The sequence below is a fragment of the Onychomys torridus genome, chromosome 3, assembly GCF_903995425.1.
Source record: "Onychomys torridus chromosome 3, mOncTor1.1, whole genome shotgun sequence".
Lineage (NCBI taxonomy): Eukaryota > Metazoa > Chordata > Mammalia > Rodentia > Cricetidae > Onychomys > Onychomys torridus.
Window position 1 is genome coordinate 142193993 of NC_050445.1, and position 20674 is coordinate 142214666.

General features: G+C 47.7%; 1 protein-coding gene across 1 annotated transcript in view; it reads right to left on the minus strand.

Moving 5' to 3' along the window:
- Positions 1 to 11690: 11690 nt before the first annotated feature.
- Tead4 (TEA domain transcription factor 4) overlaps positions 11691 to 20674 on the minus strand; it is a gene marked incomplete at its 5' end in the record, with an annotated part of 45150 nt that continues 36166 nt past the window's right edge. The window contains 3 exons of the mRNA XM_036181957.1: positions 11691 to 12575; positions 12677 to 12829; positions 14768 to 14911. Coding sequence (XP_036037850.1) covers positions 12462 to 12575; positions 12677 to 12829; positions 14768 to 14911 — 411 coding nt within the window. The remainder of the gene's footprint in view (positions 12576 to 12676; positions 12830 to 14767; positions 14912 to 20674) is intronic.

Genomic DNA, 20674 nt, shown 5'->3' on the forward strand with positions numbered 1-20674 from the left:
AGGTTCTGAGTTTGATCCCAGCAACCACATGGTGGCTCACAACCATCTGTAATGACATCTGGTGCCCTCTTCTGGCCTGCAGGTATACATGCAGACAGAATGCTATATACATAATAATAAATAAATCTTTAAAAAAAAAATCTTAGACCTTAAAACATTTTTTAGATAAACAACTTAAGCTTTTATGTTTCTCAACCTTATAAATTGCATCTCTTATGTAAATTTCTTCTCTGAATCTGGTAACAAGGAAAACTATAACTATAACTATCTAGTCTTCAACCCCATCAAAGATTGGAGAAGGAAATATTACCTGAGTAAACAGGAAGTGCAAATCAAACAACTTCCATAGAAATGGCAAAGACAGCTGGCTGCCTGGACAGTCACTCAATGTTCCTCTACAATGTTGGGACATTCATCTTCAGCCTACAGGCCTAGAATATCTGACACACCTTTCTGTGAAGCAGGAATTTTGAAGGACTGTCCTACCTTGTCTTGGCAAAGTTTGGCCATCACTTCCTTTTGTGTCCTTCTCATCCAATTTGGACAGCATATGTCAACAGTGAAGGCAAGGGCAGTTTTTTGCCTAATGGCTAGTTTTGCCACATTGCAAGCAAACTCCATATAGAGGTTCTTCAATACCCATCATCCTTTCTTGAAATAAATTGGTGCTGCCAGGAGCAGACATGTCTCAATGTCATGCAAAGCCTTGTTATTAAGACATTTAAAAAAAAAAGATTTATTTATTTTGTATACAGCATGTGTGACTGCAGGCCAGAAGAGGGCACCAGATCTCATTACATGCTTGTTGTGAGCCACCATGTGGTTGCTGAGAACTGAACTCAGGACCTCTGGAAGAGCAGCCAATGCTCTTAACCTCTGAGCCATCTCTCCAGCCCCTTAAGACATCTTAAATGCCATATTCTATAGATCTCTGAAGTGTTTTAATACCACTTATCTATCTAAAATATATTTCTGTTTGACCTTGGAAACATACCTAACATGACTACAAGTCTGATTGTTATAGAAAACTACTAAACCTGCATTTCTTAATTATCTTATATAGTTTATAATAACAGTTTTCAAGAACTGGAAATATACATTACATTGTTAAGTGAACTGCATAAGTATAATACCTTAAACAAAAGTAGAAACATATACACAGTATAACAAAAATAACCTTAAATTTGTATCAATATACAAAAATCCATACTAATCTAAAATATTTAAGACTAGTAATTGCTTTTTTAGTTCAAAAGTAGATTCAATAATCTGCCTTTTTATCCTGTCATTTCTTTTTTATTTTATTTTATTTCATTTCCTGTCATTTCTATATCCCTCTTTTTCTTTTTGGAATGAGATCCCTGAATCTAATCTCCTTTGCTCAGCTTCTTCTCTGACTATGACCAACAACAACTTGCAACCAACCCCCCTAAATGGTGATAAACATCCAAAAACCACCCATCCCACATGAATGTGTCATGTATTCTAGACTGCTTCCTGTTGTCTGGGGCGATGGCATCTTTAGGGGACACTGAGAAAATTGGGACAATGGTCAAGTCCTGGGATAACCACTAATTATGAAAGCCCAGGCTTAGCTTAAACTTGTCCCACTAACTCTTATAACTTAAATTTACCTGCTTCTATTAATCTACATTTTACCATGTGGCTTTTTACTTTTTTTTATTCTATATGTCCAACTCCCTCTATGTCCCATTGGCATCTCTCTGGCATAATTCAAGTGCCCAGATTCCTCTTCCTCTCTCTCCCCAGAAATCCTATCTCTCCTGCCTAGCTATTGACTGTTAAGCTCTTTATAAAATCAATCACAGTGACACTATCATACAGTATAAACAAATATTTTGCAACAGTTATGCTAGTCTTAAAAAAATGCTGATTGTTGCAAAATATTTCAGTGCCCCAGCAATATGTAGACGAATTTCTAAACAGTCTGATTAAATAAGAAACACAGAGCCAAATACAGGGGTAATAGCCGAAGAGATCAGAGAAATAGCAAATAGCCATGACTAGCCTTAGTTTACAACCTCACCCCAGAGAGAGCTTCTTCCTGTCTAAACTGCACTTACATTGCCTTCTTGTTCTGCCTTCTCATTGGTTCTAAGCCCAGCCACATCACTTCCTTGTCACTGCCTGTCTATACAGACCTCCAGGTCTCTATAGTTGGTACTGGGATTAAAGGCGTGTGTCCTTGACCATACAGAGACTCTGCCTGTCATGTGATCAGGTTAAGGGCATATGCTACCACTGCCTGACTTTTGTTTATGGCTCGCTTTGTGACCTCTGATCTCCAGGCAAATTTTATTTACTAACATACAAATAAAATCACATTTCAGCACAAATAAAATATCACCACAGCTATTCCTACAAGGTAATGGGTCACAAGATTAAACAGACTGACTGCTAAATTCTTCTTTTGTATGAAATGCCTGCTTGCTTGGATGGGTAGGGTACCTGCTGGACATATGTTACAAAATCAAGCCTTGCCCTAACCCAGATAGAATATGAGTTAATTTGGCTCCCCAAAATTAAAACTTTTTGGGTTTTGCCTATATAATCCTTTGGCTAACAATAGCTGAGGCCTTCCTTATCTAGAGAACTCTGGTTTTGTCCTGACCCGTCTCTTTTTAATAAAAAAAAAAAAAAAAAATAAAAAAAAAAAAAAACCTCTAAACTGGGCGGTGGTGGTGCACGCCTTTAATCCCAGCACTTGAGAGGCAGAGCCAGGCAGATCTCTGTGAGTTTGAGGCCAACCTGGGCTACAGAGTGAGTTCCAGGAAAGGTACAAAGATATACAGAGAAACCCTGTCTCGAAAAACAAACAAACAAACAAACAAAAAACCCTCTAATTTACTAAAACCAAAACTTGAGTCAGACTGGTGAATCTCTGGACGACCCTAGACCCCCACAAAACCTTTTTTGTAATTTCGAGCCTTGCTGAACAGTGTTTCTCTCTTTCTAGTTCCTAGACTTGTGTTTCCTTAGCTGGATGTTCTGCTACCAACTCTAGAAGGGTGTTCAACTTCACGGAAAGCACACCCCTCATATTTTATTCCTGATTTTCAAATGGATCTTCTGGGTGTTTCTTCACCCACTGTAGGTTTTACTAGATCAACAAACTCCCCTTTAATCCTACTTTGAGAGGCCTTTGTTTTTGTGGGTTTTTTTTTTTTAAACTATTAGTGAATGTTTATATCTATCCATTTTTTCTGTGTCCTTTGAGACTACTGTAACATTTCCCTTTTTTTTTTCCCCAGTTTTTCAAGACAGTGTTTCTCTGGGTACACCCTGGAACTCTCTCTGTAGACCAGGCTGGCAATGAACTCAGGCCAATCCTTTAATTGTTCAAAATAAGTCAATAGACAAAGATCTTCACATCTTCTTTTCCAAGCATAAAGCTTCTCTTCAGACATTAAAAATTCCATTGATAATTTTAGGTTACAGAGTAATACAGCTGAGCCTGTATTGTGTTCGTAATTCTAGCACTCAGGAGAATGAGACCAGCATGGGCAATGGAGTGAGACTTTTTAAAATAAGGGATGGGGGGTGGAGAGGAGTACTGGCTGCTCTTCCAGATAAGGGGGTTTGATTCCCAGTACCCACATGGTGGCTCACAACTGTTTATAACTCCAATTCCAGGGTATCTGATGCCTTCTGGCCTCTGTGGATGCTGTATGCATGTGGTGTGTAGTCACGTGAAGGCAGAATACCCATATATACATTATTTTTTTAAACTTGGACAGCTGAAAAGATTACATATAGCAAAGCGTGGTGCTATGCACACTGGAGTCTGGATAGGAGAATTAGTCCAGCTAGGCTACATTGCAAGATTCTGTTTCAAACCAACCAACCAACCAACAAAAAAGATTATGTGTCAATATAATGTTGGAATAATAGTGGCTCCTTGGAATTTAATTTTCTTTGCATTCATTTTTGTTTCATTTTGTTTGGTTTGGTTTGGTTGGTTTTTTTTTGTTTTGTTTTATTTTGTTTTGCTTTTCGAGACAGGGTTTCTCTGTGTAGTTTTGTGCCTGTCCTGGATCTTGCTCTGTAGACCAGACTGGCCTCAAACTCACAGAGATCTGCCTGCCTCTGCCTCCTGAGTGCTGGGATGAAAGATGTTCGCCACCACGGCCCAGCCGTGTCTTGATCTCTTGAAGCTGGAGTTACAGGTGGTTGTAAGCCACCATGTAGGTGCCGGGAACTGAATGCAGGTTCTCTGCAAGGGCAGCAAGTGCTGCTGGACACTGAGCCATCTCTTCAGCCCCCGGTGTCTCTGTCTGTAAAGAGAAAAGTCATTTTGTATGGATGAATATGCTGTTCAAAGACAGAAGGCCCCTGTACTCCACTGAAAGCCCTGCTCTGTCTACAAGAAGAAAGCACAGGAGGAGATGCATTACAGCCTGAGGGTGGAGCTTTCTCTGCTTTGTGAAAAGTCCAACCTGGTGACTTCTCAAACTTGAACATGTTTAGGAGTAACCTACAGGTGTAGAGTTCCAAGGACTAGGGAGGGCAGCAAGACCTGATAGTTCCAAGGAGTCCCAGGTCATGCAGGCACAGGTCTCAACCAGAAGCAGCCATCCTTCACCAAAAAGCTCCCGCAGTGGCCGCCCTTCACCAGTGGGTACACGCAGGCTCTTTCCCACCAGGTAACAAGGCCTGGAATTGCTCTCAGCTCAATTGGCACTTCCCCACCACTGCCCACATGGTACAACAGTTGGGCCTTTATCTAAGGAGATCAGGACTGTTGTCACTGAATGCCTGGTTCACTTCTGCTGATTGTGCATGTCCTTGTCATCTAATAGAGAAGAGACCATAAAACTAGTTGGGATGGATACCATGGCAGCCATTTGTGAGTGAAGTCCACAGGATAGACCCGCCATTAACCCCCGTATGACTTCCACTGAATGCTCTTTGAGGGCAGGGGCTCTAGTGTTTTTCTCAGCCACATCTTTATCAGCTGGAGTGAGCCAGACTTAGGCACAGTCAGAAAGGGCTCTGGGATGGTTTGCATGTGTGTTTCCCTCAACGCATAACTAGGCAGAACTAGGGTGCTACAGGCCACGGTAAGGCCACTTCCAATCCTGGCTTAGCCATAGGATTCGGTAGGGCCCAAACCAGAGGGAATGTTCCTCATGCAAGGGTAGGGAGGTAAATGAATGCAGAGGAGTAGACACAGCAGAAGGCTGACCAACAAAATCCAGAGGCCCTAAAAGCCACAAGGGGAATGTGGTGAGTTGCCAAACCAGAGAGTGCACAGGCAAATATCAAAGCCAGGGAGCACAGCCAGGAATCCCAGACTGGGGAGATGAAGAGAAAGCAAGTGGGCAGATCACAGCTGGGAGGGGCCCAGGCCAGCCCGGAGCAGGCACTGGAGGCTTGCTTTAATGTGCCTCCAGCACAGGCTGTGGTGGGAGAGTCAAGGTTACAGGGGCCTTGGAGGGCTGGACAGAACAGGCTTTTCTGGAGCACCTTGTTTCTCAGAGCAGAACCTGGGAAGTGCGTGGGAGTGGGAGGCACATGGCTGGCTGCAAGGGACGTGAGAACGTGGGTGAGCAGCTCGAAGCCTGGACACTCGGTCTATGCACACCTTCACCTAAGAGTTGGTATACACAAATCCCAGCGTCCGTCTCAGGACTGGGGGCCGGATTTCAAGAAAAGAATTGGAAAGAAGTCAGCAAAGGCATCACTGAAGGCAAAGGTGGTAGCACATGTCTATAATCTCAGTCTTTGAGAGGTCAACAGTTAAAGGTCATCTTCAGCTAAATAGTGAGAAAGTGAGTGTGAAGCCAACCTGAGCTATGTGAGAGCCTGTCTTTTTTTGTTTGTTTAATTTTTGTTTTTCAAGACAGGGTTTCTCTGTGTAGCTTTGGAGCCTGTCCTGGATGGAGCTCACTCTGTAGCCCAAGCTGGCCTCGAACTCACTCCACTTATCTCTGCCTCCCGAATGCTGGGATTAAAGAATTATGCCACCACCACCTGGCCGGAGATCCTGTCTCAAAACTATGTTACTGAAGGGGAAAGACAGAATGAAAATATGGTGGCAAATTTCTAATCCCCAGCTTGGCCTCGATGGGGGGGGGGGTGAAAAACAAACAACTAATCCTTATTAAAAAAAAAAAAAAGCAAGGTCATAAGACACTCTGCAGACTCAGAGTAATTATCTGATGACTCCTGATTACTTCTAGGATGGGCTCTCGAGGCCGCCGGCTGGCAAACACATTTCCCTTGAACACAGCTGGTCACCGATGCTGCCTTCCCTAATTCTTCTCCACAGCCCCCTGCACCCCACCCTCTCTACAGCAGCAGACTTCCTTTGCCACAGGTGACTGCTGGACCAAAATATTGTACTGTTTCAAATAACCCTGGACATTTGAATTATAACCTGTTTTTATGTTCAAGCTATCTATGTATTATTTCTCCTGTAGTTATACATAAAATGTTTCAAAGGAATATAGAGCAATGGTTTCCTAAGTACACAATCTCTGTTTTGTGTGATGGAGAAGCCCCACAAATGGACATTAGTATCAGGACATAATATCATGAATGTAATAAATCAATATAATTAATGTAATTAATGAATATCATAAATATAATTATTGAATGAATACTGCAAATATAATCAATGAATACCACAAATATAATTAATATCATGAGTGTAATTAATGAATATAATGAGTGTAATTAAAAATAAATAAATAAATGCTTTCTTCATCTTGCTTTAATGTTTTGTTTTGTTTCCCTGGATACATGGCAGGGCCGCATATGCTAGGCAAGTGTTCTATCTACTACTGAACTGCTCCTGCCTCTAGATGGTACCCTCTCTGGGCTTCCCACCCTCCCAGCCAGCTTCAGGCAAGCCCTGACCACCCATGATCAGTCCACCTGCATTCACGGGGCTGGCTGAGGAGCCAGACCAAGCGGAGGCAGAAAGGCCTGTGGAAGCCTTTGGAAGGCTGAGGCAGGATGGCAGGTTTTGTCTCAAAAGGCGTAGGTAGGTACCATCATCATAGTAGTCATCATCATCATCGTCTTTATGCCTTCACTGTGTGGCCTCCAAATTTGCTACCAGACTGAACACTGTTGTGTGTTAGAATTCAGTTTGACTGCTAATTCCCAAAACTAAAATAATGGAAGTGACAAACATAAAAATCCATCCCTCGCATGAAATCTTAGAGCTGAGGAACTCTCTCTCTTGTTTTCTGCTGTATCTTGAGTAGTTTCCAGTCTAAGGTCACCTGAGTCTAATGTAGCTACCCAAAATCCAGCCACACAGCACATTCCCAACAACACCTCCTCAGAACAAAGAGCATACACTCGCTCCCTTTTAGGTCATTCCTGGAAATTTTATTTCTACTTACCTCTAGTAGCCAAACTTAGTCACATAACCACATCGGACTGCAAAGGAAGTTAGGAAGTTTTTCTGAGTGACCACGTGTCTAGATAAAAACAGAGGGGTCTAGTCCTGTTATTTGAAAAGGAGGTGGCAGTCTCTGTCAGAAATGGTCACTTCTCCATCCTCTTCTCCCTGTGAGCAGCAGCAGGCCTCCCATGACCCTAACTTGACTACTGAGAGCAACTCACACGCCTGCTTCTCCTCCTCCTCCTCTGTAAATGCACCGCGTCCCAGCACAGGGTTGGCCATAGCTTCTCTTCTCAGCCCCATCTCTCCTCTCAGTAATGACCCAACTCCTTGACTCAAGTAAGAATCTGGGTGTCTGTCCTTCCTGAGTCTGGCCCATGGAGGAAGGCAGGCCCTGTCATCCAGGCAAGGTCTCCTGCCTCCCTGCCCAGGACAGGGAGCAAAGGGAGAGAATGCAGCAGGTACAAGTGGGGTTCTACATCAGCCCCCTCTGAACCCCAAACTAGTTCAGTTTAGCACAGAACAGTAGTTGATGCAAATTCCATGTTTGGTAGTGTTGTGAGATGATGGCTGTTATGAACTATTACACGGGGACCCTAAGGGTATCCTGTGCATGCAAGGAGACATGTTGGCATGCTGGGCAGATGCAGCAGCAGGCTGGTGGGTGACCCACTCCACGAGGGTGTGGCGGCAGGTGGACATTCACAACCCAGATGCTACATCCCCACAGAAATGGTTTATTATAATAGAGAGACAAAGAGAAGATCGGAAAGAAGAAAAAGAGAGGGAAAGAGAGAGAGGTCGAGGGGTGCACACCTTATGGGAGTGCAGCAGGGGTGCGGGAAAGGGGGGCAGAGTTTTCCTTAAGGGGCTGGGGTCAGAATATTAACAATGGCCAGCCTCTTACCATGCCCTATTCAAAAGCATTCGAACTCTTCAGCTCTGAGTTCTGTTCCTGTTCCCACTGGTTTGGTTCAGCACCGGCCAGTCCCAGTGTGCATGTGCCCTAGTGCCCTATGCACATCACTGGTTTGTGTGCTTCACGAATAGTCTCAGATCTCCACTCCTGCACAAAGAAATCACATGCACGCAGATCTCTGTTTTTGTAGCAGACTTTACTGAAGATTTGAGGAGATGAAGGGGGTTTACATAGAAAAAATACAAAAGCCTTAAAGTTGAATATCAGACATATGTGAGTGTAAAAAAAAATCATCATTTCCACTGTCTGGGCTCTGCCTCACTAGAAAGGCCCGTGCCCATCTGTGCCCTTTCTTACTCACGAATATATATACAAAAGCCGAGTTCAGACACTTTTTAAAGAATTTTTATTTCAGAGATCAGGTTTCACTGTGTAGTTCATGCTGGCCTCAATTTCCTCCTGAGTGTGTGTTGGAGCGGAGAATAAAAGTATGCATCCCGGCACCTGGCTGGACATATTAGTTAACTACATTCTCTGTATAGAGTCAAATCTTTGAGGAAAAGGGGATTTTCTTTCTGATCTGTAAGATCACAAGTTATACAAGGTGCCACTGCCCTGTTACCATACCTCTAAGAAAGAAAATAGGTTTTCAGCAGGGGTCAGATGCAGGTGGCCACTGGGCAGAACCTCTGAGAGAAGCCTACACTGTTCTGTTGTCTCTGTTCTCTGCCTGGGTAGACAAGGTCTCAGGAAGCTTCCTCCTGTCACAGCCTACCCTCAGGCCTTCTGCACGCAACCCCCAGCCTGGCAAAGAAGGGGTGTACCACAGACCAGAGGTAGAAGACCACACCTCAGGCCCCTTCACCTGTAGGTCTACGACACCACTACTTGTACACACAAACACACTAGTTCCTTTTATGCATGGGGAGGGGGAGGGTTGTGGATTTCTTTATGCTTTATTTATTTTTAATTCTTGGGGTTTTTCTGTTATGGTTTTGTGCTTGAGTTTGTTTTTCTGGTCAGGACACATTCTTTCCTCTGACACATCGTTGATACAATCTGCTGTTGGTGTCAGACCCTGAGAGGCAGAAAGCCCTTCTTCACCTGTCCCTAACCACCATTTCCTGCTAACTAGGTAACACCAGGAGGGTTTTCACTCCCAGGGTAGAGGGCTCTCTTCCCAGGACTTGGGGGCCCTCCCTCATCTCGCAGGCTGGGTGACATGGGTAACACTGTCTGATCCACTCTCACGTGGCTGCCAAGTAGAGAATACTCAGAAAACAAAGTTTCCACCCCCAAATGTCCAGAGGAGTGTGCTGGATGGGTTCAAGAACAACCACACACACTCCAACAGCTCTAGGGCAGTTCTCTAAAAATAGTATCAAAGGAATGTGCTCCCTTGCTTAACACCTCCAGGCATTGCTACCACCCCGAGAGAACTCCAAAGTCCACATCCACACTGGGAGTGCAGGGGACACAAAGACTGAACCGCCTGCCTTTCTACCTGCCTTGCTGGCTGGAGGTATGTCCAACTTCTGTTGCTCAACATACCCCTGGGGCACACCCATCCCCTCCCTGTCTCCAGGACTCTCCACTCTCTCTTGGAATGTTCCTTCGGATCCACTTGTGTGTAGTTCAAGAGTTAGTGCAGATTCTGGGCCTCAGCAGCCTCCCCTAAAGTGAGGCTAACCTTGGTGCCCTTCCTCCATAGCATTTCCCACTGCCTGCAAGTCTCCTTAGCTCACCTCCAGTCATCCCTTCCTTAGTCCAAAGTAAGCTCATAGCCTCGCTGGCTGTTTTGCTCATGGACACATTCCCGGAGCCTGCCACATCTCAGAAATTAAACAACTACTCACAAAGCAAATGAAAAAAAAAAAATACACCAACAACCAAGCAACTTCCTTAAGCTCTCTGGGCCTCACTTTCTTAATCTTCAAAATAGGACTGCCGGTCACAAGGGTGAGCACCCATAGTCCCAGCTCCTCAGGAAGCTGAGGCAGGAGGATCACTGGAGAGAGCCCAGACCAGAGTGAGCTCATCTAGAAAAAAGAAAACATGGCACCAGCACAGTATCATCATGTGGGGTGGGATGCCCTAGTCAAGTACCACACTGAGTCGAGTGGAGAGGAAGCTAAGACTACTGTCTTCTGTGGTGACTCTCCGTTAGGCCACTGAGGACCCACCATCTGGACTGACCTGCTTCGCACAGGAAAGGGTTGCGTCCTTCATGTCCCAAGAGGCTGCCCACATAAAAGTCTGAGATGTTTGAGGCTGAGGCTTTCCAAGAATGCTGCTCCCAGGCAGCATACACAGGGGAGAGGGCCAGGGCTAAGACTGGAGGGCACTGCAAACACAGGCCTGTACATGGAGGGGTGAATCCTCACCACAGGGCCGGGGATGCAGTAGTCTTCCTGGGACTCTTGACCCCCTTTGACAGCAAGATCTCTACACAGTGCAGTAGGAAGCAGGTCCGTGGCCACCATCCTAACATGGTGGGGAGGGATGGGTTAAATTGCTTTGGGTTAGAGAGAGGGAAATTGGGGGCTAGAGAAAGACTGGGTGACTTGTCTGTATTCCTCATCTGAGATGCAGCCAGACTCCTTCCCTATGCTTGTGTGCAAGCTTCTGGCACAGTCACTCAGCCTCTGCCAAGCCCTGGGGTCCGCCCCAGCACCAAAAAACCCCCCACAGAAATAGCATCAATAAATATTAGCCATCCTCCTCTTAGAACATCTTCCTCAAGGCCTATTTCTTCCCTGACATCCCTGGATCCCCGTATCTGAAGGGCAGTTGCTGTAGGATCACCCCACCCCCACCCCAGTGCATAGCTCCCAAGTCTGGCTCCTCAGCTAGAGCCAAAGCTCCCACGGTTAGTACCGATGCATATTTATTGAACATGTGGGTGTGTTCAGCACTATATGAGGCACTGTTCATACACGAGGTAGGTGAATGTTATACCCATTTTACAGATGGGAAAACTGAGGCACCATGACATTAACACACCAGAGGCTGCACATCAAAGTCAGGTTAGACTGATTCCAGAGCCCTCGTTTCTCACCTCTGCAGCATCCCCTCAATGCTGCCCTGCCCATTTCTGCATCACCACAGATTCATCCCTGAGTTCTGGGCACACACACACACACCCAGGTTGGATCTTTCTTCTTGAGGCTCCACCTGGGGCAGCAGACACCAGAAAGCCTTGAGAGGGCAGCAGAGAGCCAGATCCAAGCCTTCCAGAGGGAGGGAAGCAAGGGGCTGGGGCTGAGGACCAGATCATTTAACTGGCACAGTACTCAGCTACTTTCGTTTTGTTTTGTTTGTTTTTCAAGACAAAGTTTCTCTGTGTAGCTCTGGCTGTCCTGGAACTCAAAGATCCGCCAGCCTCTGCCTCCCAAGTGCTGGATTAAAGGTGTGCGCCAGCACTGACCGGCATGACCCAGGTACTTTATGGACATCCTCTCCTCACCAGTGCTGAGCAGAGAGGAAAGGGCACCAACAGAGAAGCTGAGGAGCCTGGCAGGGTCAAGCAGCGCCCACGCTGGCCCTGAAGCAGGACTCCCTACCTCCAAGCCTTGTCTGGGCCACTGCCCCGCAGGGTCACCTGAGTAGCTCTTACCCAGTCTCCAGCCAATGACTCTGTTGCAGCCACATCTAAATCCAGCCCTGTTTGCAGGGGTGGGGCCCTCTGCCATAGTTATCATCAGGCAGGGATGGCCAGGCTGACAGTGCGCACTTGGGCATGCACAGCGTCTCTGGCTGTGTGACCCACATGCCATCTGTCCTCAGGCCACTAGTGTGACCAACAGCAGAATGTTCCGGCAGCTGAGAAGGGACCACTGGGTCTTGAGCTTTGGTGTCTGGTGATAAATGCCTGGCTGAGTCCGCTGGGGTTCTGGCTCCTGGACCATCTGGAGGCATCTCTGGGCTTGCTTCCAGCTTGCTTCCTGGTGCCCCCTTCTCCCCTGCCCTTCTGGGCTCATACAGCCAGACCAGCTCCTCTGAAAACACTCGACACCTTGGGTTTATTGGGGGTTGGGCACTGCAAGACCAGGCAGTTTTCTCCTCTGCTCAGCTCTCTCGGCACTTCCGGGGGCCGTCCCTGAAGGTTCCCTCCCAGGTCCCCATTTCCTGGATTTGTCCCCCCACCATCGTTCTCCAGGTCTCTCATTCTTTCACCAGCCGGTAGATGTGGTGCTGAGCCCCGTGTTCGCTGGCTGACACCTCGAAGACATATGCAATACACAGCAAGGTCTCCTGTGTGTCTCGATTGGTGATGACCTGTGGGTGAGGCAAAGGTGAGGTGTCAAAGCCCTGGACAGGGCAGCCCTTGGTGCCACCCGCCTATGCACTACACCCTGGGCACCTGCTCCACGTCACACCTGCAGGATGGTGAAGTTCTCCAGAACGCTGTTCATCATATACTTCTCAGGTAAGTGCTTCAGCTTGTGGATAAAGTTGATCATGTACTCACAGAGCGGCGACCGGTGGATTCGGTACAGATAGCGGCCATTGTCATAGCGAGCATACTCTGTCTGTAGAACCCCAGGGACAACAGAGGCTTAGAATACCTTCACCTCTTACCCAAGCCCAGTTTGGCAAGGATGTACAAAAATCCATTCACTGCCAATGGGAAGCTGGGACAGAAGATGGCCCAGGAGCAGATCCATCCTCTGAGGTTTCTGGACGTTAGGCCAGGCCTCTCCTCTTTGTCACTGACGTGACAGGCAGACACTTCCAGGAGAGGGAAATGTAAAGACCTGGAAGTAGTGGCAATGAGCTGGGCACAGGAGACTGAGGTGAGGGAGGGCACCGGTACCTATGCCATGGAACCGCCATATGCGTGAAGCTTGGTGGTAGATGCTATTGGTATAGGAGCTGCATGGATGGCACATGGGGCAGTGACTGGATAGAGACACGAGCATCTCAAAACCTTGGTAAGTTTAATGACAGTCATAACCATGGGAGCTTTGTAAAAACCGCCTTTGCTGGGGCAGGGCAGATGTGTAGCAGCTATAAGCCCTAGAGTCCATCTATAGCACCAAAACAGAACAAAACACAGACAGACAGACAGACAGACACACACACACACAAACATACACACACACAGAGACAGACAGACATACACACACAAACACACACAGACAGACGCATACACAGAAACACAGACACACACACAGACAGATACACACACACAAACACACACAGACAGACAGACAGACACACAGAAATACAGACACAGAGAGAGAGAGAGAAAGAGAGAGAGAGAGAGAGAGAGAGAGAGAGAGAGAGAGAGAGAGAAACTACTGGATTACATCCCCAAGACTGAATGAAGTTAGATGAGTGAGGCTCCGTGGATCTAACGTGTATCAAAAGCTTCCTGGCAATGGAACAGCTAGGGTTGGGACCCGGAAGCAAAGGTCACTTCCCAAGTTCTGCCTGGCACCTAGCTGTTTGATATGGGTGACTGTCAACTCCAGGTACAGAGGACACCATCAATTCAGACCCACGTGGGCCAGGAGGTGACCGGCCTGACATCATAGGGTCATAGGGTCACAGACATTAGGGCCACAGGTATGCTGTGTTGAGGCTTTAGGGCCTTTTCTGTCATTCTCATTACAAAATAAGAGCAGAATGTCACAGCTATTGGGACCAGTGGGTGGTGAAGACAACCTGATGCTTCCTTGGAGGTAACTGGGGGGGGGGGGGTGTAAACACAACCCCAACAGGAAGTGAGGGTCAGGAGAGGTGTGCAGGGATCAAACCCAGGTCCTCTTAGCTTGTGTTCACTACCAGCCTGCCTGCCTTTGACAGGGTGAGTGGGAGAGAGGCAGAGAATTCTGCTCAAGTGTAACGTCTTCAAGGTCCTCCGAAACTGAAAAGCTGCGTGCTGCTGAGGTGCCTGGGAAGGGGGACCTAAAGACTGTCTCCAAAAGGGGGAGTAGGGGACAAAGGACTGTATAGCTCAATGGTAGAGCAAATACCAGGCTCTTACGAAAGCCCAAACATCTGGACAAACAGGGACACCACGAGCTTTCAACATTCAAGGAGGAAGAAGCGGGAAGCGAACAGACCCTGAATATCTATTCTCACCTGTTTCTTCCCCTAGAGAGCTGTGTGACTGAAAAAGCCCACTCCTATCCCCCGGCCCAGCTGTCAGACACAGATGGATCGGGGAGAAGTCCTTGGGCTAGCCTGTGCTTTGGCCCTACTCTAGAAGATGTGGGATGCTTGCAAGAAAGGCTTGAAAGGAATCCTGACCAGGAAATTCAGCCAGGGCTCTGAGGCACGGATGGACAATTAAATCAGTAACTTATTAGATGCTTCACACCCAACCCAAAACACACACTTCCTGAAGGTGTGCAGAAGCCACCTGGGGCCCACCCTCAGCAATCCTGCCCCCAGGAGCGCTCCAGGAAAAGGGAGCGCACGGGCCACCCCCTTTGCCCTACACGCACTGGGTAGTCTCCTACCTCAACTTTCTCCACCACTTGCTTGCCAAAGGAGCAGACCTTAGTGGAACAGGTAATGATCATGTTCTCCAGGCTCTCATATTGGCTGGAGACTCCATAGAAGGTGCTGCTGCCCTCATCGTCGATGTTGGTATTGAGGTCTGCCTGCCGGGGAAACGGAAGACACAGTTGTGGTCACAGTGTAGGTTCTTGTGAAGGGGCTCTAGCCGGCCTGAGTGTGGCAAACATGGCTTGGGCAGCTGCTGCCCTTCTCCCCCATTCCCTCTGCCTTGCTAAAAACCGTTCAATTACATTGCGAAGGCTAGCCCCCAAGGTCTGTTCTCTTCTTTGGCCAATCCCTCCTCCTGAGGCTGACCACCAAGGTCTAGCTGTCAAGGTATTGAAGTCCAGTAATCAAAAGCCCCTTTGGCTGCCCTAATTAACCTGTCCAATCAAAATCAAACACCTCATCCTAACACAGGATTTCCCCTTTACCTTTATAAACAGACACTTGCCTATGGACCACGTCTGTCTCCTTTCTATCCAGAGGCAGTCCTGTGTCCCTCTGGAACAAATATCCCTTCCCTCCTCCCTTGTCCTCCGTCTCCTGTCTTTGTCTCTTATTCCCTGCCCTTTATCCCTCTGAGGCAGATAAATCTCTGTGCTGAGAACTTGATCTGGGGGGGGGGGGGGGAGTGTCTTGTGCCGACACTGGTCACTTCATCTTGGACGAGAGAACATGACTTTAAAGTACAGCTCAGTGGGAGAGCCTGCTGTTGGCCTGGAAGGACAAACAAAAACAAAAACAAAAACAAAATAAAACAAAACAAAAAAACAAACCACAAAGAAAGATACACAGCAAGCAAAAGAAAGCCTCTGCCATTCCCCACACCCAGACTCAATGTAATTCTGGTTTGTTTCCCAAACAATGAGAAGTAAGTTCACAGCTGCCCACATGGCGCCAGGCAATTACTTCTTGGTTGGATATTGTATTAATTATTTTGGGATTGCTGTGACTAAATACCACATACAAACAACCTAAGGGGGTTTTATCTTGGCTCTCTCAGTCCCTCAGAGCAGGGAAGGCATGGCAGAATGATCCCGAGGCTGTTCACAAGGCATAGGACAGCACACAGAGAACACAAACCCAAACCAGGAGTGGGTATAACCTTCAAGGACTTGCCACTAGTGTCCTATTTCCAGCAGCAAGGCCACAACTCTTAAAAGCTCTACAGTCTTCCAAAGAGAGCCACAAGCTAAAGACCAAGCATCCCAAATGCAAGTCTGTAAGTAGGAGACACTGCAGATTCAAAGCCTATCCCTGGCCCAGAAAGGTTCGTGTCCATCTTACAATGCAAACACACGGAGTCAGAAGTGTCCAGAGTGCAAAGTCTCTTCTGAGGCAATCTGAGCTACTGACCCTGCAACATCAGAAAGAAAACCTCATACTTCCTATTCATCCTGGAACCAGGTAAACATTCCCATGTCAAAAGGAGAGCAGCAAGAAGAAACTCGGGCACTGGAAAGACATAACTCAATAGTTAAGAGCATATGTGCTCTTACATTGAACTTGAGCTCAGCCCCCAGCACCCATGCTGGGCAGCTCACACTCTCTTATGTTCTCTTCTGGCCTCCATGCGCACCTGTACACATGTGCTCACATACACATAGATACATAAAAATCTTTTTAAAAGACTGTAACTCAGCAAAGTAAATATGAAATTCTATTGCTCCATATCTGATATGCAGGGCTGATGGTGACATCTGAGCTCCAAGAGCTTGGGCACTCCAGCTCCTATGGCTCTGTCGTTTGCAGCCATGGCCTCTCCCATGAGCTGGCTCTAGTGGGTGCCTGCAGCTTTCTTCAGAGACATCCCACATTCCCAGAATCTTCAATGTCCTGGGGCCTCTACTACAACTTAGGCTCCCTTCACATGTAGCTGGCACTGGGACACCTGTCAGAGAATCCAACCCTTCTATACATTGTGTGGCCTCACAGGCTTTTTCTAGAACCTTGATGCAAGCTCCATGACCCTATAACTCATGCATTTTGTATACTTGCAAAGCCTGCAAACAGTGGATGATGGCAAGTTCTGCTGCTAACTCAAGAGGTAGCTGGGTCCCCTCGGACCATGGCAACAGTGTCATCTGAGTGCCTATGTGGTTGAACTTGGTAAACATTTCCAGAAGGACACCCTTTAGCTCTTTGGTTTGGGGGTGTTCTGCTTTGGGGTGGGCTTTTTCTTATTTACGTGCATCCTGGGGATTGAACTCAGGTCCTCAGCCTTGGAAGCAGGTGCATATAATCTCTGAGTCATCTCACTGGTCCTAACATATTCTTTGTTTTAATTAAGGAATCCTTTAAAAATTTTATATATTTTTATGTGTGTATGTGTGGAAACAGGTATTTGCCTAGCAGGGTTGGCCTGACTTTGTTTGACATGATGATCTCTAACTCCATCCATTTCCCTACAGATGACTTACAGAAGGCTGCTTCTTTGTTTTCTTTTTGTTTTTCTGAGACAAGGTCTGCTATGGAAGTTGGCTGTCCTGGAACTCACCATGTTCCAGACCAGCTTGCCTCTGCCTCCCAAGTGCTGGGATTAAAGGCCTGCGCCACTACGCCTGACCAGAAGGCTGATCCTCATGGTAGGGCTTCTTCATCGACAACGCAATGCAGGTGACTGGCACGTGGACCAGGGTGCAGGCTGTGAATGCAATGTGAGCTGCCAATCATGAGGCTGGTTCTGAGACCCACAACACTTAAGCAGAGAACCCAGGGAGGTCAGGGTAGGATTTGAGCGCAGGTGACAAGCAGTCTTACTCACGACCACTAGGTGACACCCGAGCACTAGTTTTCTCTCCTTTGGCTACTTCCTTTCAACAGCAAAATCTTTGTGTAAGCTGACAAGGAAGTGTTAATTACCCTGTAATTAATGTGGCACAGAAGACATATTATGCAGGCACACAGACAGACAGACAGACACACACACACACACACACACACACACACACACACACACACTACTGAGAATGACTAGCCTTTACCATTATGAATGAACACAGCATGCTGAGTGAGGAAAGCAATTATGGAATAGAAGGCTGAAATATTTTTTAGGATGTCTCACTGCACTCAGCATGGGTTAAATAGAGGCATTCTTTAGGAGGAAGGAAAAACAACGAAACAGTTATAACAGCATCCAAGCCAATGTTTAGTCCCCTTACTAAACACCCTCCACTCCCTACCCAGAATGGCTTCAGTCTCCCTATCCTGCCGCCATCATGATCCTGTCGGGGAGGGCGGCTGGGGGGTGTGTGGAGCATGTGAGATGTGGGTCAGCCATGGTCCAAAGTCTTTCTGTGACAAGTGAAATGAACAAGGACCCGAACCCAGGCTTTCTCTCACTTTCTCCAAGTCATATGACCATCCCAGAAGACCAAGTTGGTCAGAGTGGCCTGAAAAAGTTGAGAGACGGTTTATGAGCTTAGAGTACACTGTGACTAGAATGGTAGGGCAGAAATGTGGACCACGCAGCAAAAGCAGAACAAAACGTTGTCAGGAGAGCCAGCGGCCTGGAAAGGTAGAGGCACTGAGGGATGAGGCCAGGGTGTTGTATGGGGACAATACTCAGATGACAAACACTGTGGCCACAGGGCTCTGACCAATGTTACGTTCATTAACCACACAGAGCTGCATACCCTCAAGGTGGCTTTGAGCCAAGATCTTGTTATGTAGCCCAGGCTGACCTCCAGCGTCATCCCTTCTGCTTCTGCCTTCTAAGCCTTGCTGGAAATGTAACCCTCCCTCCCCCTCAACCTGTTGAAAACTGCTTGTCCTTATATAAGCCAAATTAACTATTAAATAGAAATGTCAGTAGATGGAGCACTTACTTATAAGACCACTCAGCACACCATGCTGGGAAGACCCGATACCAAAGAGATGCTCAGGCCACACACAAAAGCAGCCTTCCTGTCTCTGCATCCCATGCTTGTGTCCAGGGGAAGGTCCACGGGGGCACAAGATCCCTGTCCTGGACAAATCTCACTCAGTGCCTGGCACACCTGGCCTTCCAATAAAGGCTGCATGTGCTGTCCACTTCTCTGGGTGCTATGATAGAGCAGCCAGGACCCAGGGGACATCAGTTACTGGCCCCTGAGTTCTTGAGCCTTCCATCTCAAACATATGCCAGCTTTTCAGTCATTACCTCCCACCATAGGACCCCTTACAACACTCACTCACAGCCGGGCGGTGGCGGCGCACGCCTTTAATCCCAGCACTCAGGAGGCAGAGGCAGGCGGATCTCTGTGAGTTCCGGGATAGCCAGAGCTACACAGAGAAACCCTGTCTCAAAAAGCAAAACAAAACAAACAAATAAAAAACAAAAACCACTCATCCAGCCACAGCCCAGCATTTCTGGGCACTGTGGGACAGAAAGAGGCTAAGGAATATCTGTGTACTATGAAAGAATTTGTAACTAAACAAAGTAAGATTAGTGAGATGGATGGGGGTCCGACATCACCCTAGAATCTGCTGAACAGCCTGTGAAGCACCGATCTGGGAAATGGTGGCCAATGCCCAAGGACCCATCCCCCAGTGCCTCAGCGGCTCCTTGGGCTCAAGGGTCCATCCAACTCTACCACTGCCTTACCCTGCAGCTGTAATCCAGGACAGCTGTCTCGCTCAGTGACCAGGCTTCTGAATACCCCACGCCCTCCATGCACCCTATTCATAGCGGTTCGTGAGGGTGGGCAGCTCATGGACTGGGCCTGGAACAGGTGTGAGGGATCAAGTGGCCGGCAGACAAGCCTTGACTGTCATGTGCTGGTATGTGTCTGGGAGGAATGTCAGGCCCAGAAGAGAGCTGTGGGCTGGATTGGTAGAAAGGGAGTTGTTCTGCTACCCAGCTCCACCCAGTGTGCAGACTGGTGTCCCTTCCCCTGGCCAGGACAAGCAGTTTTCAACAGGTTCTCGGGGTGTGTGTGTGTGTGTGTGTGTTACATTTCCAGCCCTCACTCCAGTGGGAACACTCTCAGAGCTGGGCCTTCAGGGCTCCACCTCCTCCTCTGCTGCACCTTGGTGCCATCTGCACTGGGGATAAGCCCAGGCATGCTGAGGACTACCACCACAGCCCCTCAGTGGGAATGCCAACTCTCAGTGGGGCTACAGGAAGCAGCTTGGACAGGGGGAAACCAAAGTGGCCTCTGCCCTAAGCAGGTTCTCATGGGCTCTCCAGCCCCTGGGAGGCAGACTGAGCGAACAGGCAGGAGGAGGAAGGTTGCCTGTGAGACAGGCAGCACTTTCTTGCCTGGACAGGTTTCCTTCCTAAGTGTGTGTGGCCAAGCCCACAGCAGACAGTGGTAGGAGGAGGGAGCAGGCCAGGGGGCAGGGGACTGCCCATGACTGACCCAGACTCTCACTCTTAGCAAATGTTCCTCACTACATTTTTCTGCTTTGAGCCCCTCCCACATGGGGACAGACGGAGGATGGCTGCTAAGGTGCCCTGGCCTGGGATTTCTCTCTCCTGATTTCAGCTCAGCCTCCCTAAGGCGATGGCGTTTGGGTTGTAGCTAGAGGAGGACATGGTCTTCCCTGAGTCCCCAGACTGGAGCCCACAGGAACAACCACTAACCTTTAAACTGGAAAAGAGAGGCACACAGAAGCCAAGACTCACTCAGGATCCAGCTCTCTAGGAGAGTGTCTGTCTGGTCACACTGTGACAGCTCTCTCATATCCACCATGCTCCTTAAAGTCCATACTGCCCCAGGTCTAAGATCCACTGTGGAGCTCCCCCAGAGTCTGTGATACAAGGCAATGACCACATAGCTGTTTATACAGCCATGACCGAGCATGTCTGTGGGACCAGCCCAGTCAGACTTCTGGTGTCCCAGCTGCCCCTACATTTCCTTCTTCTATCAGTTCCCTACCAG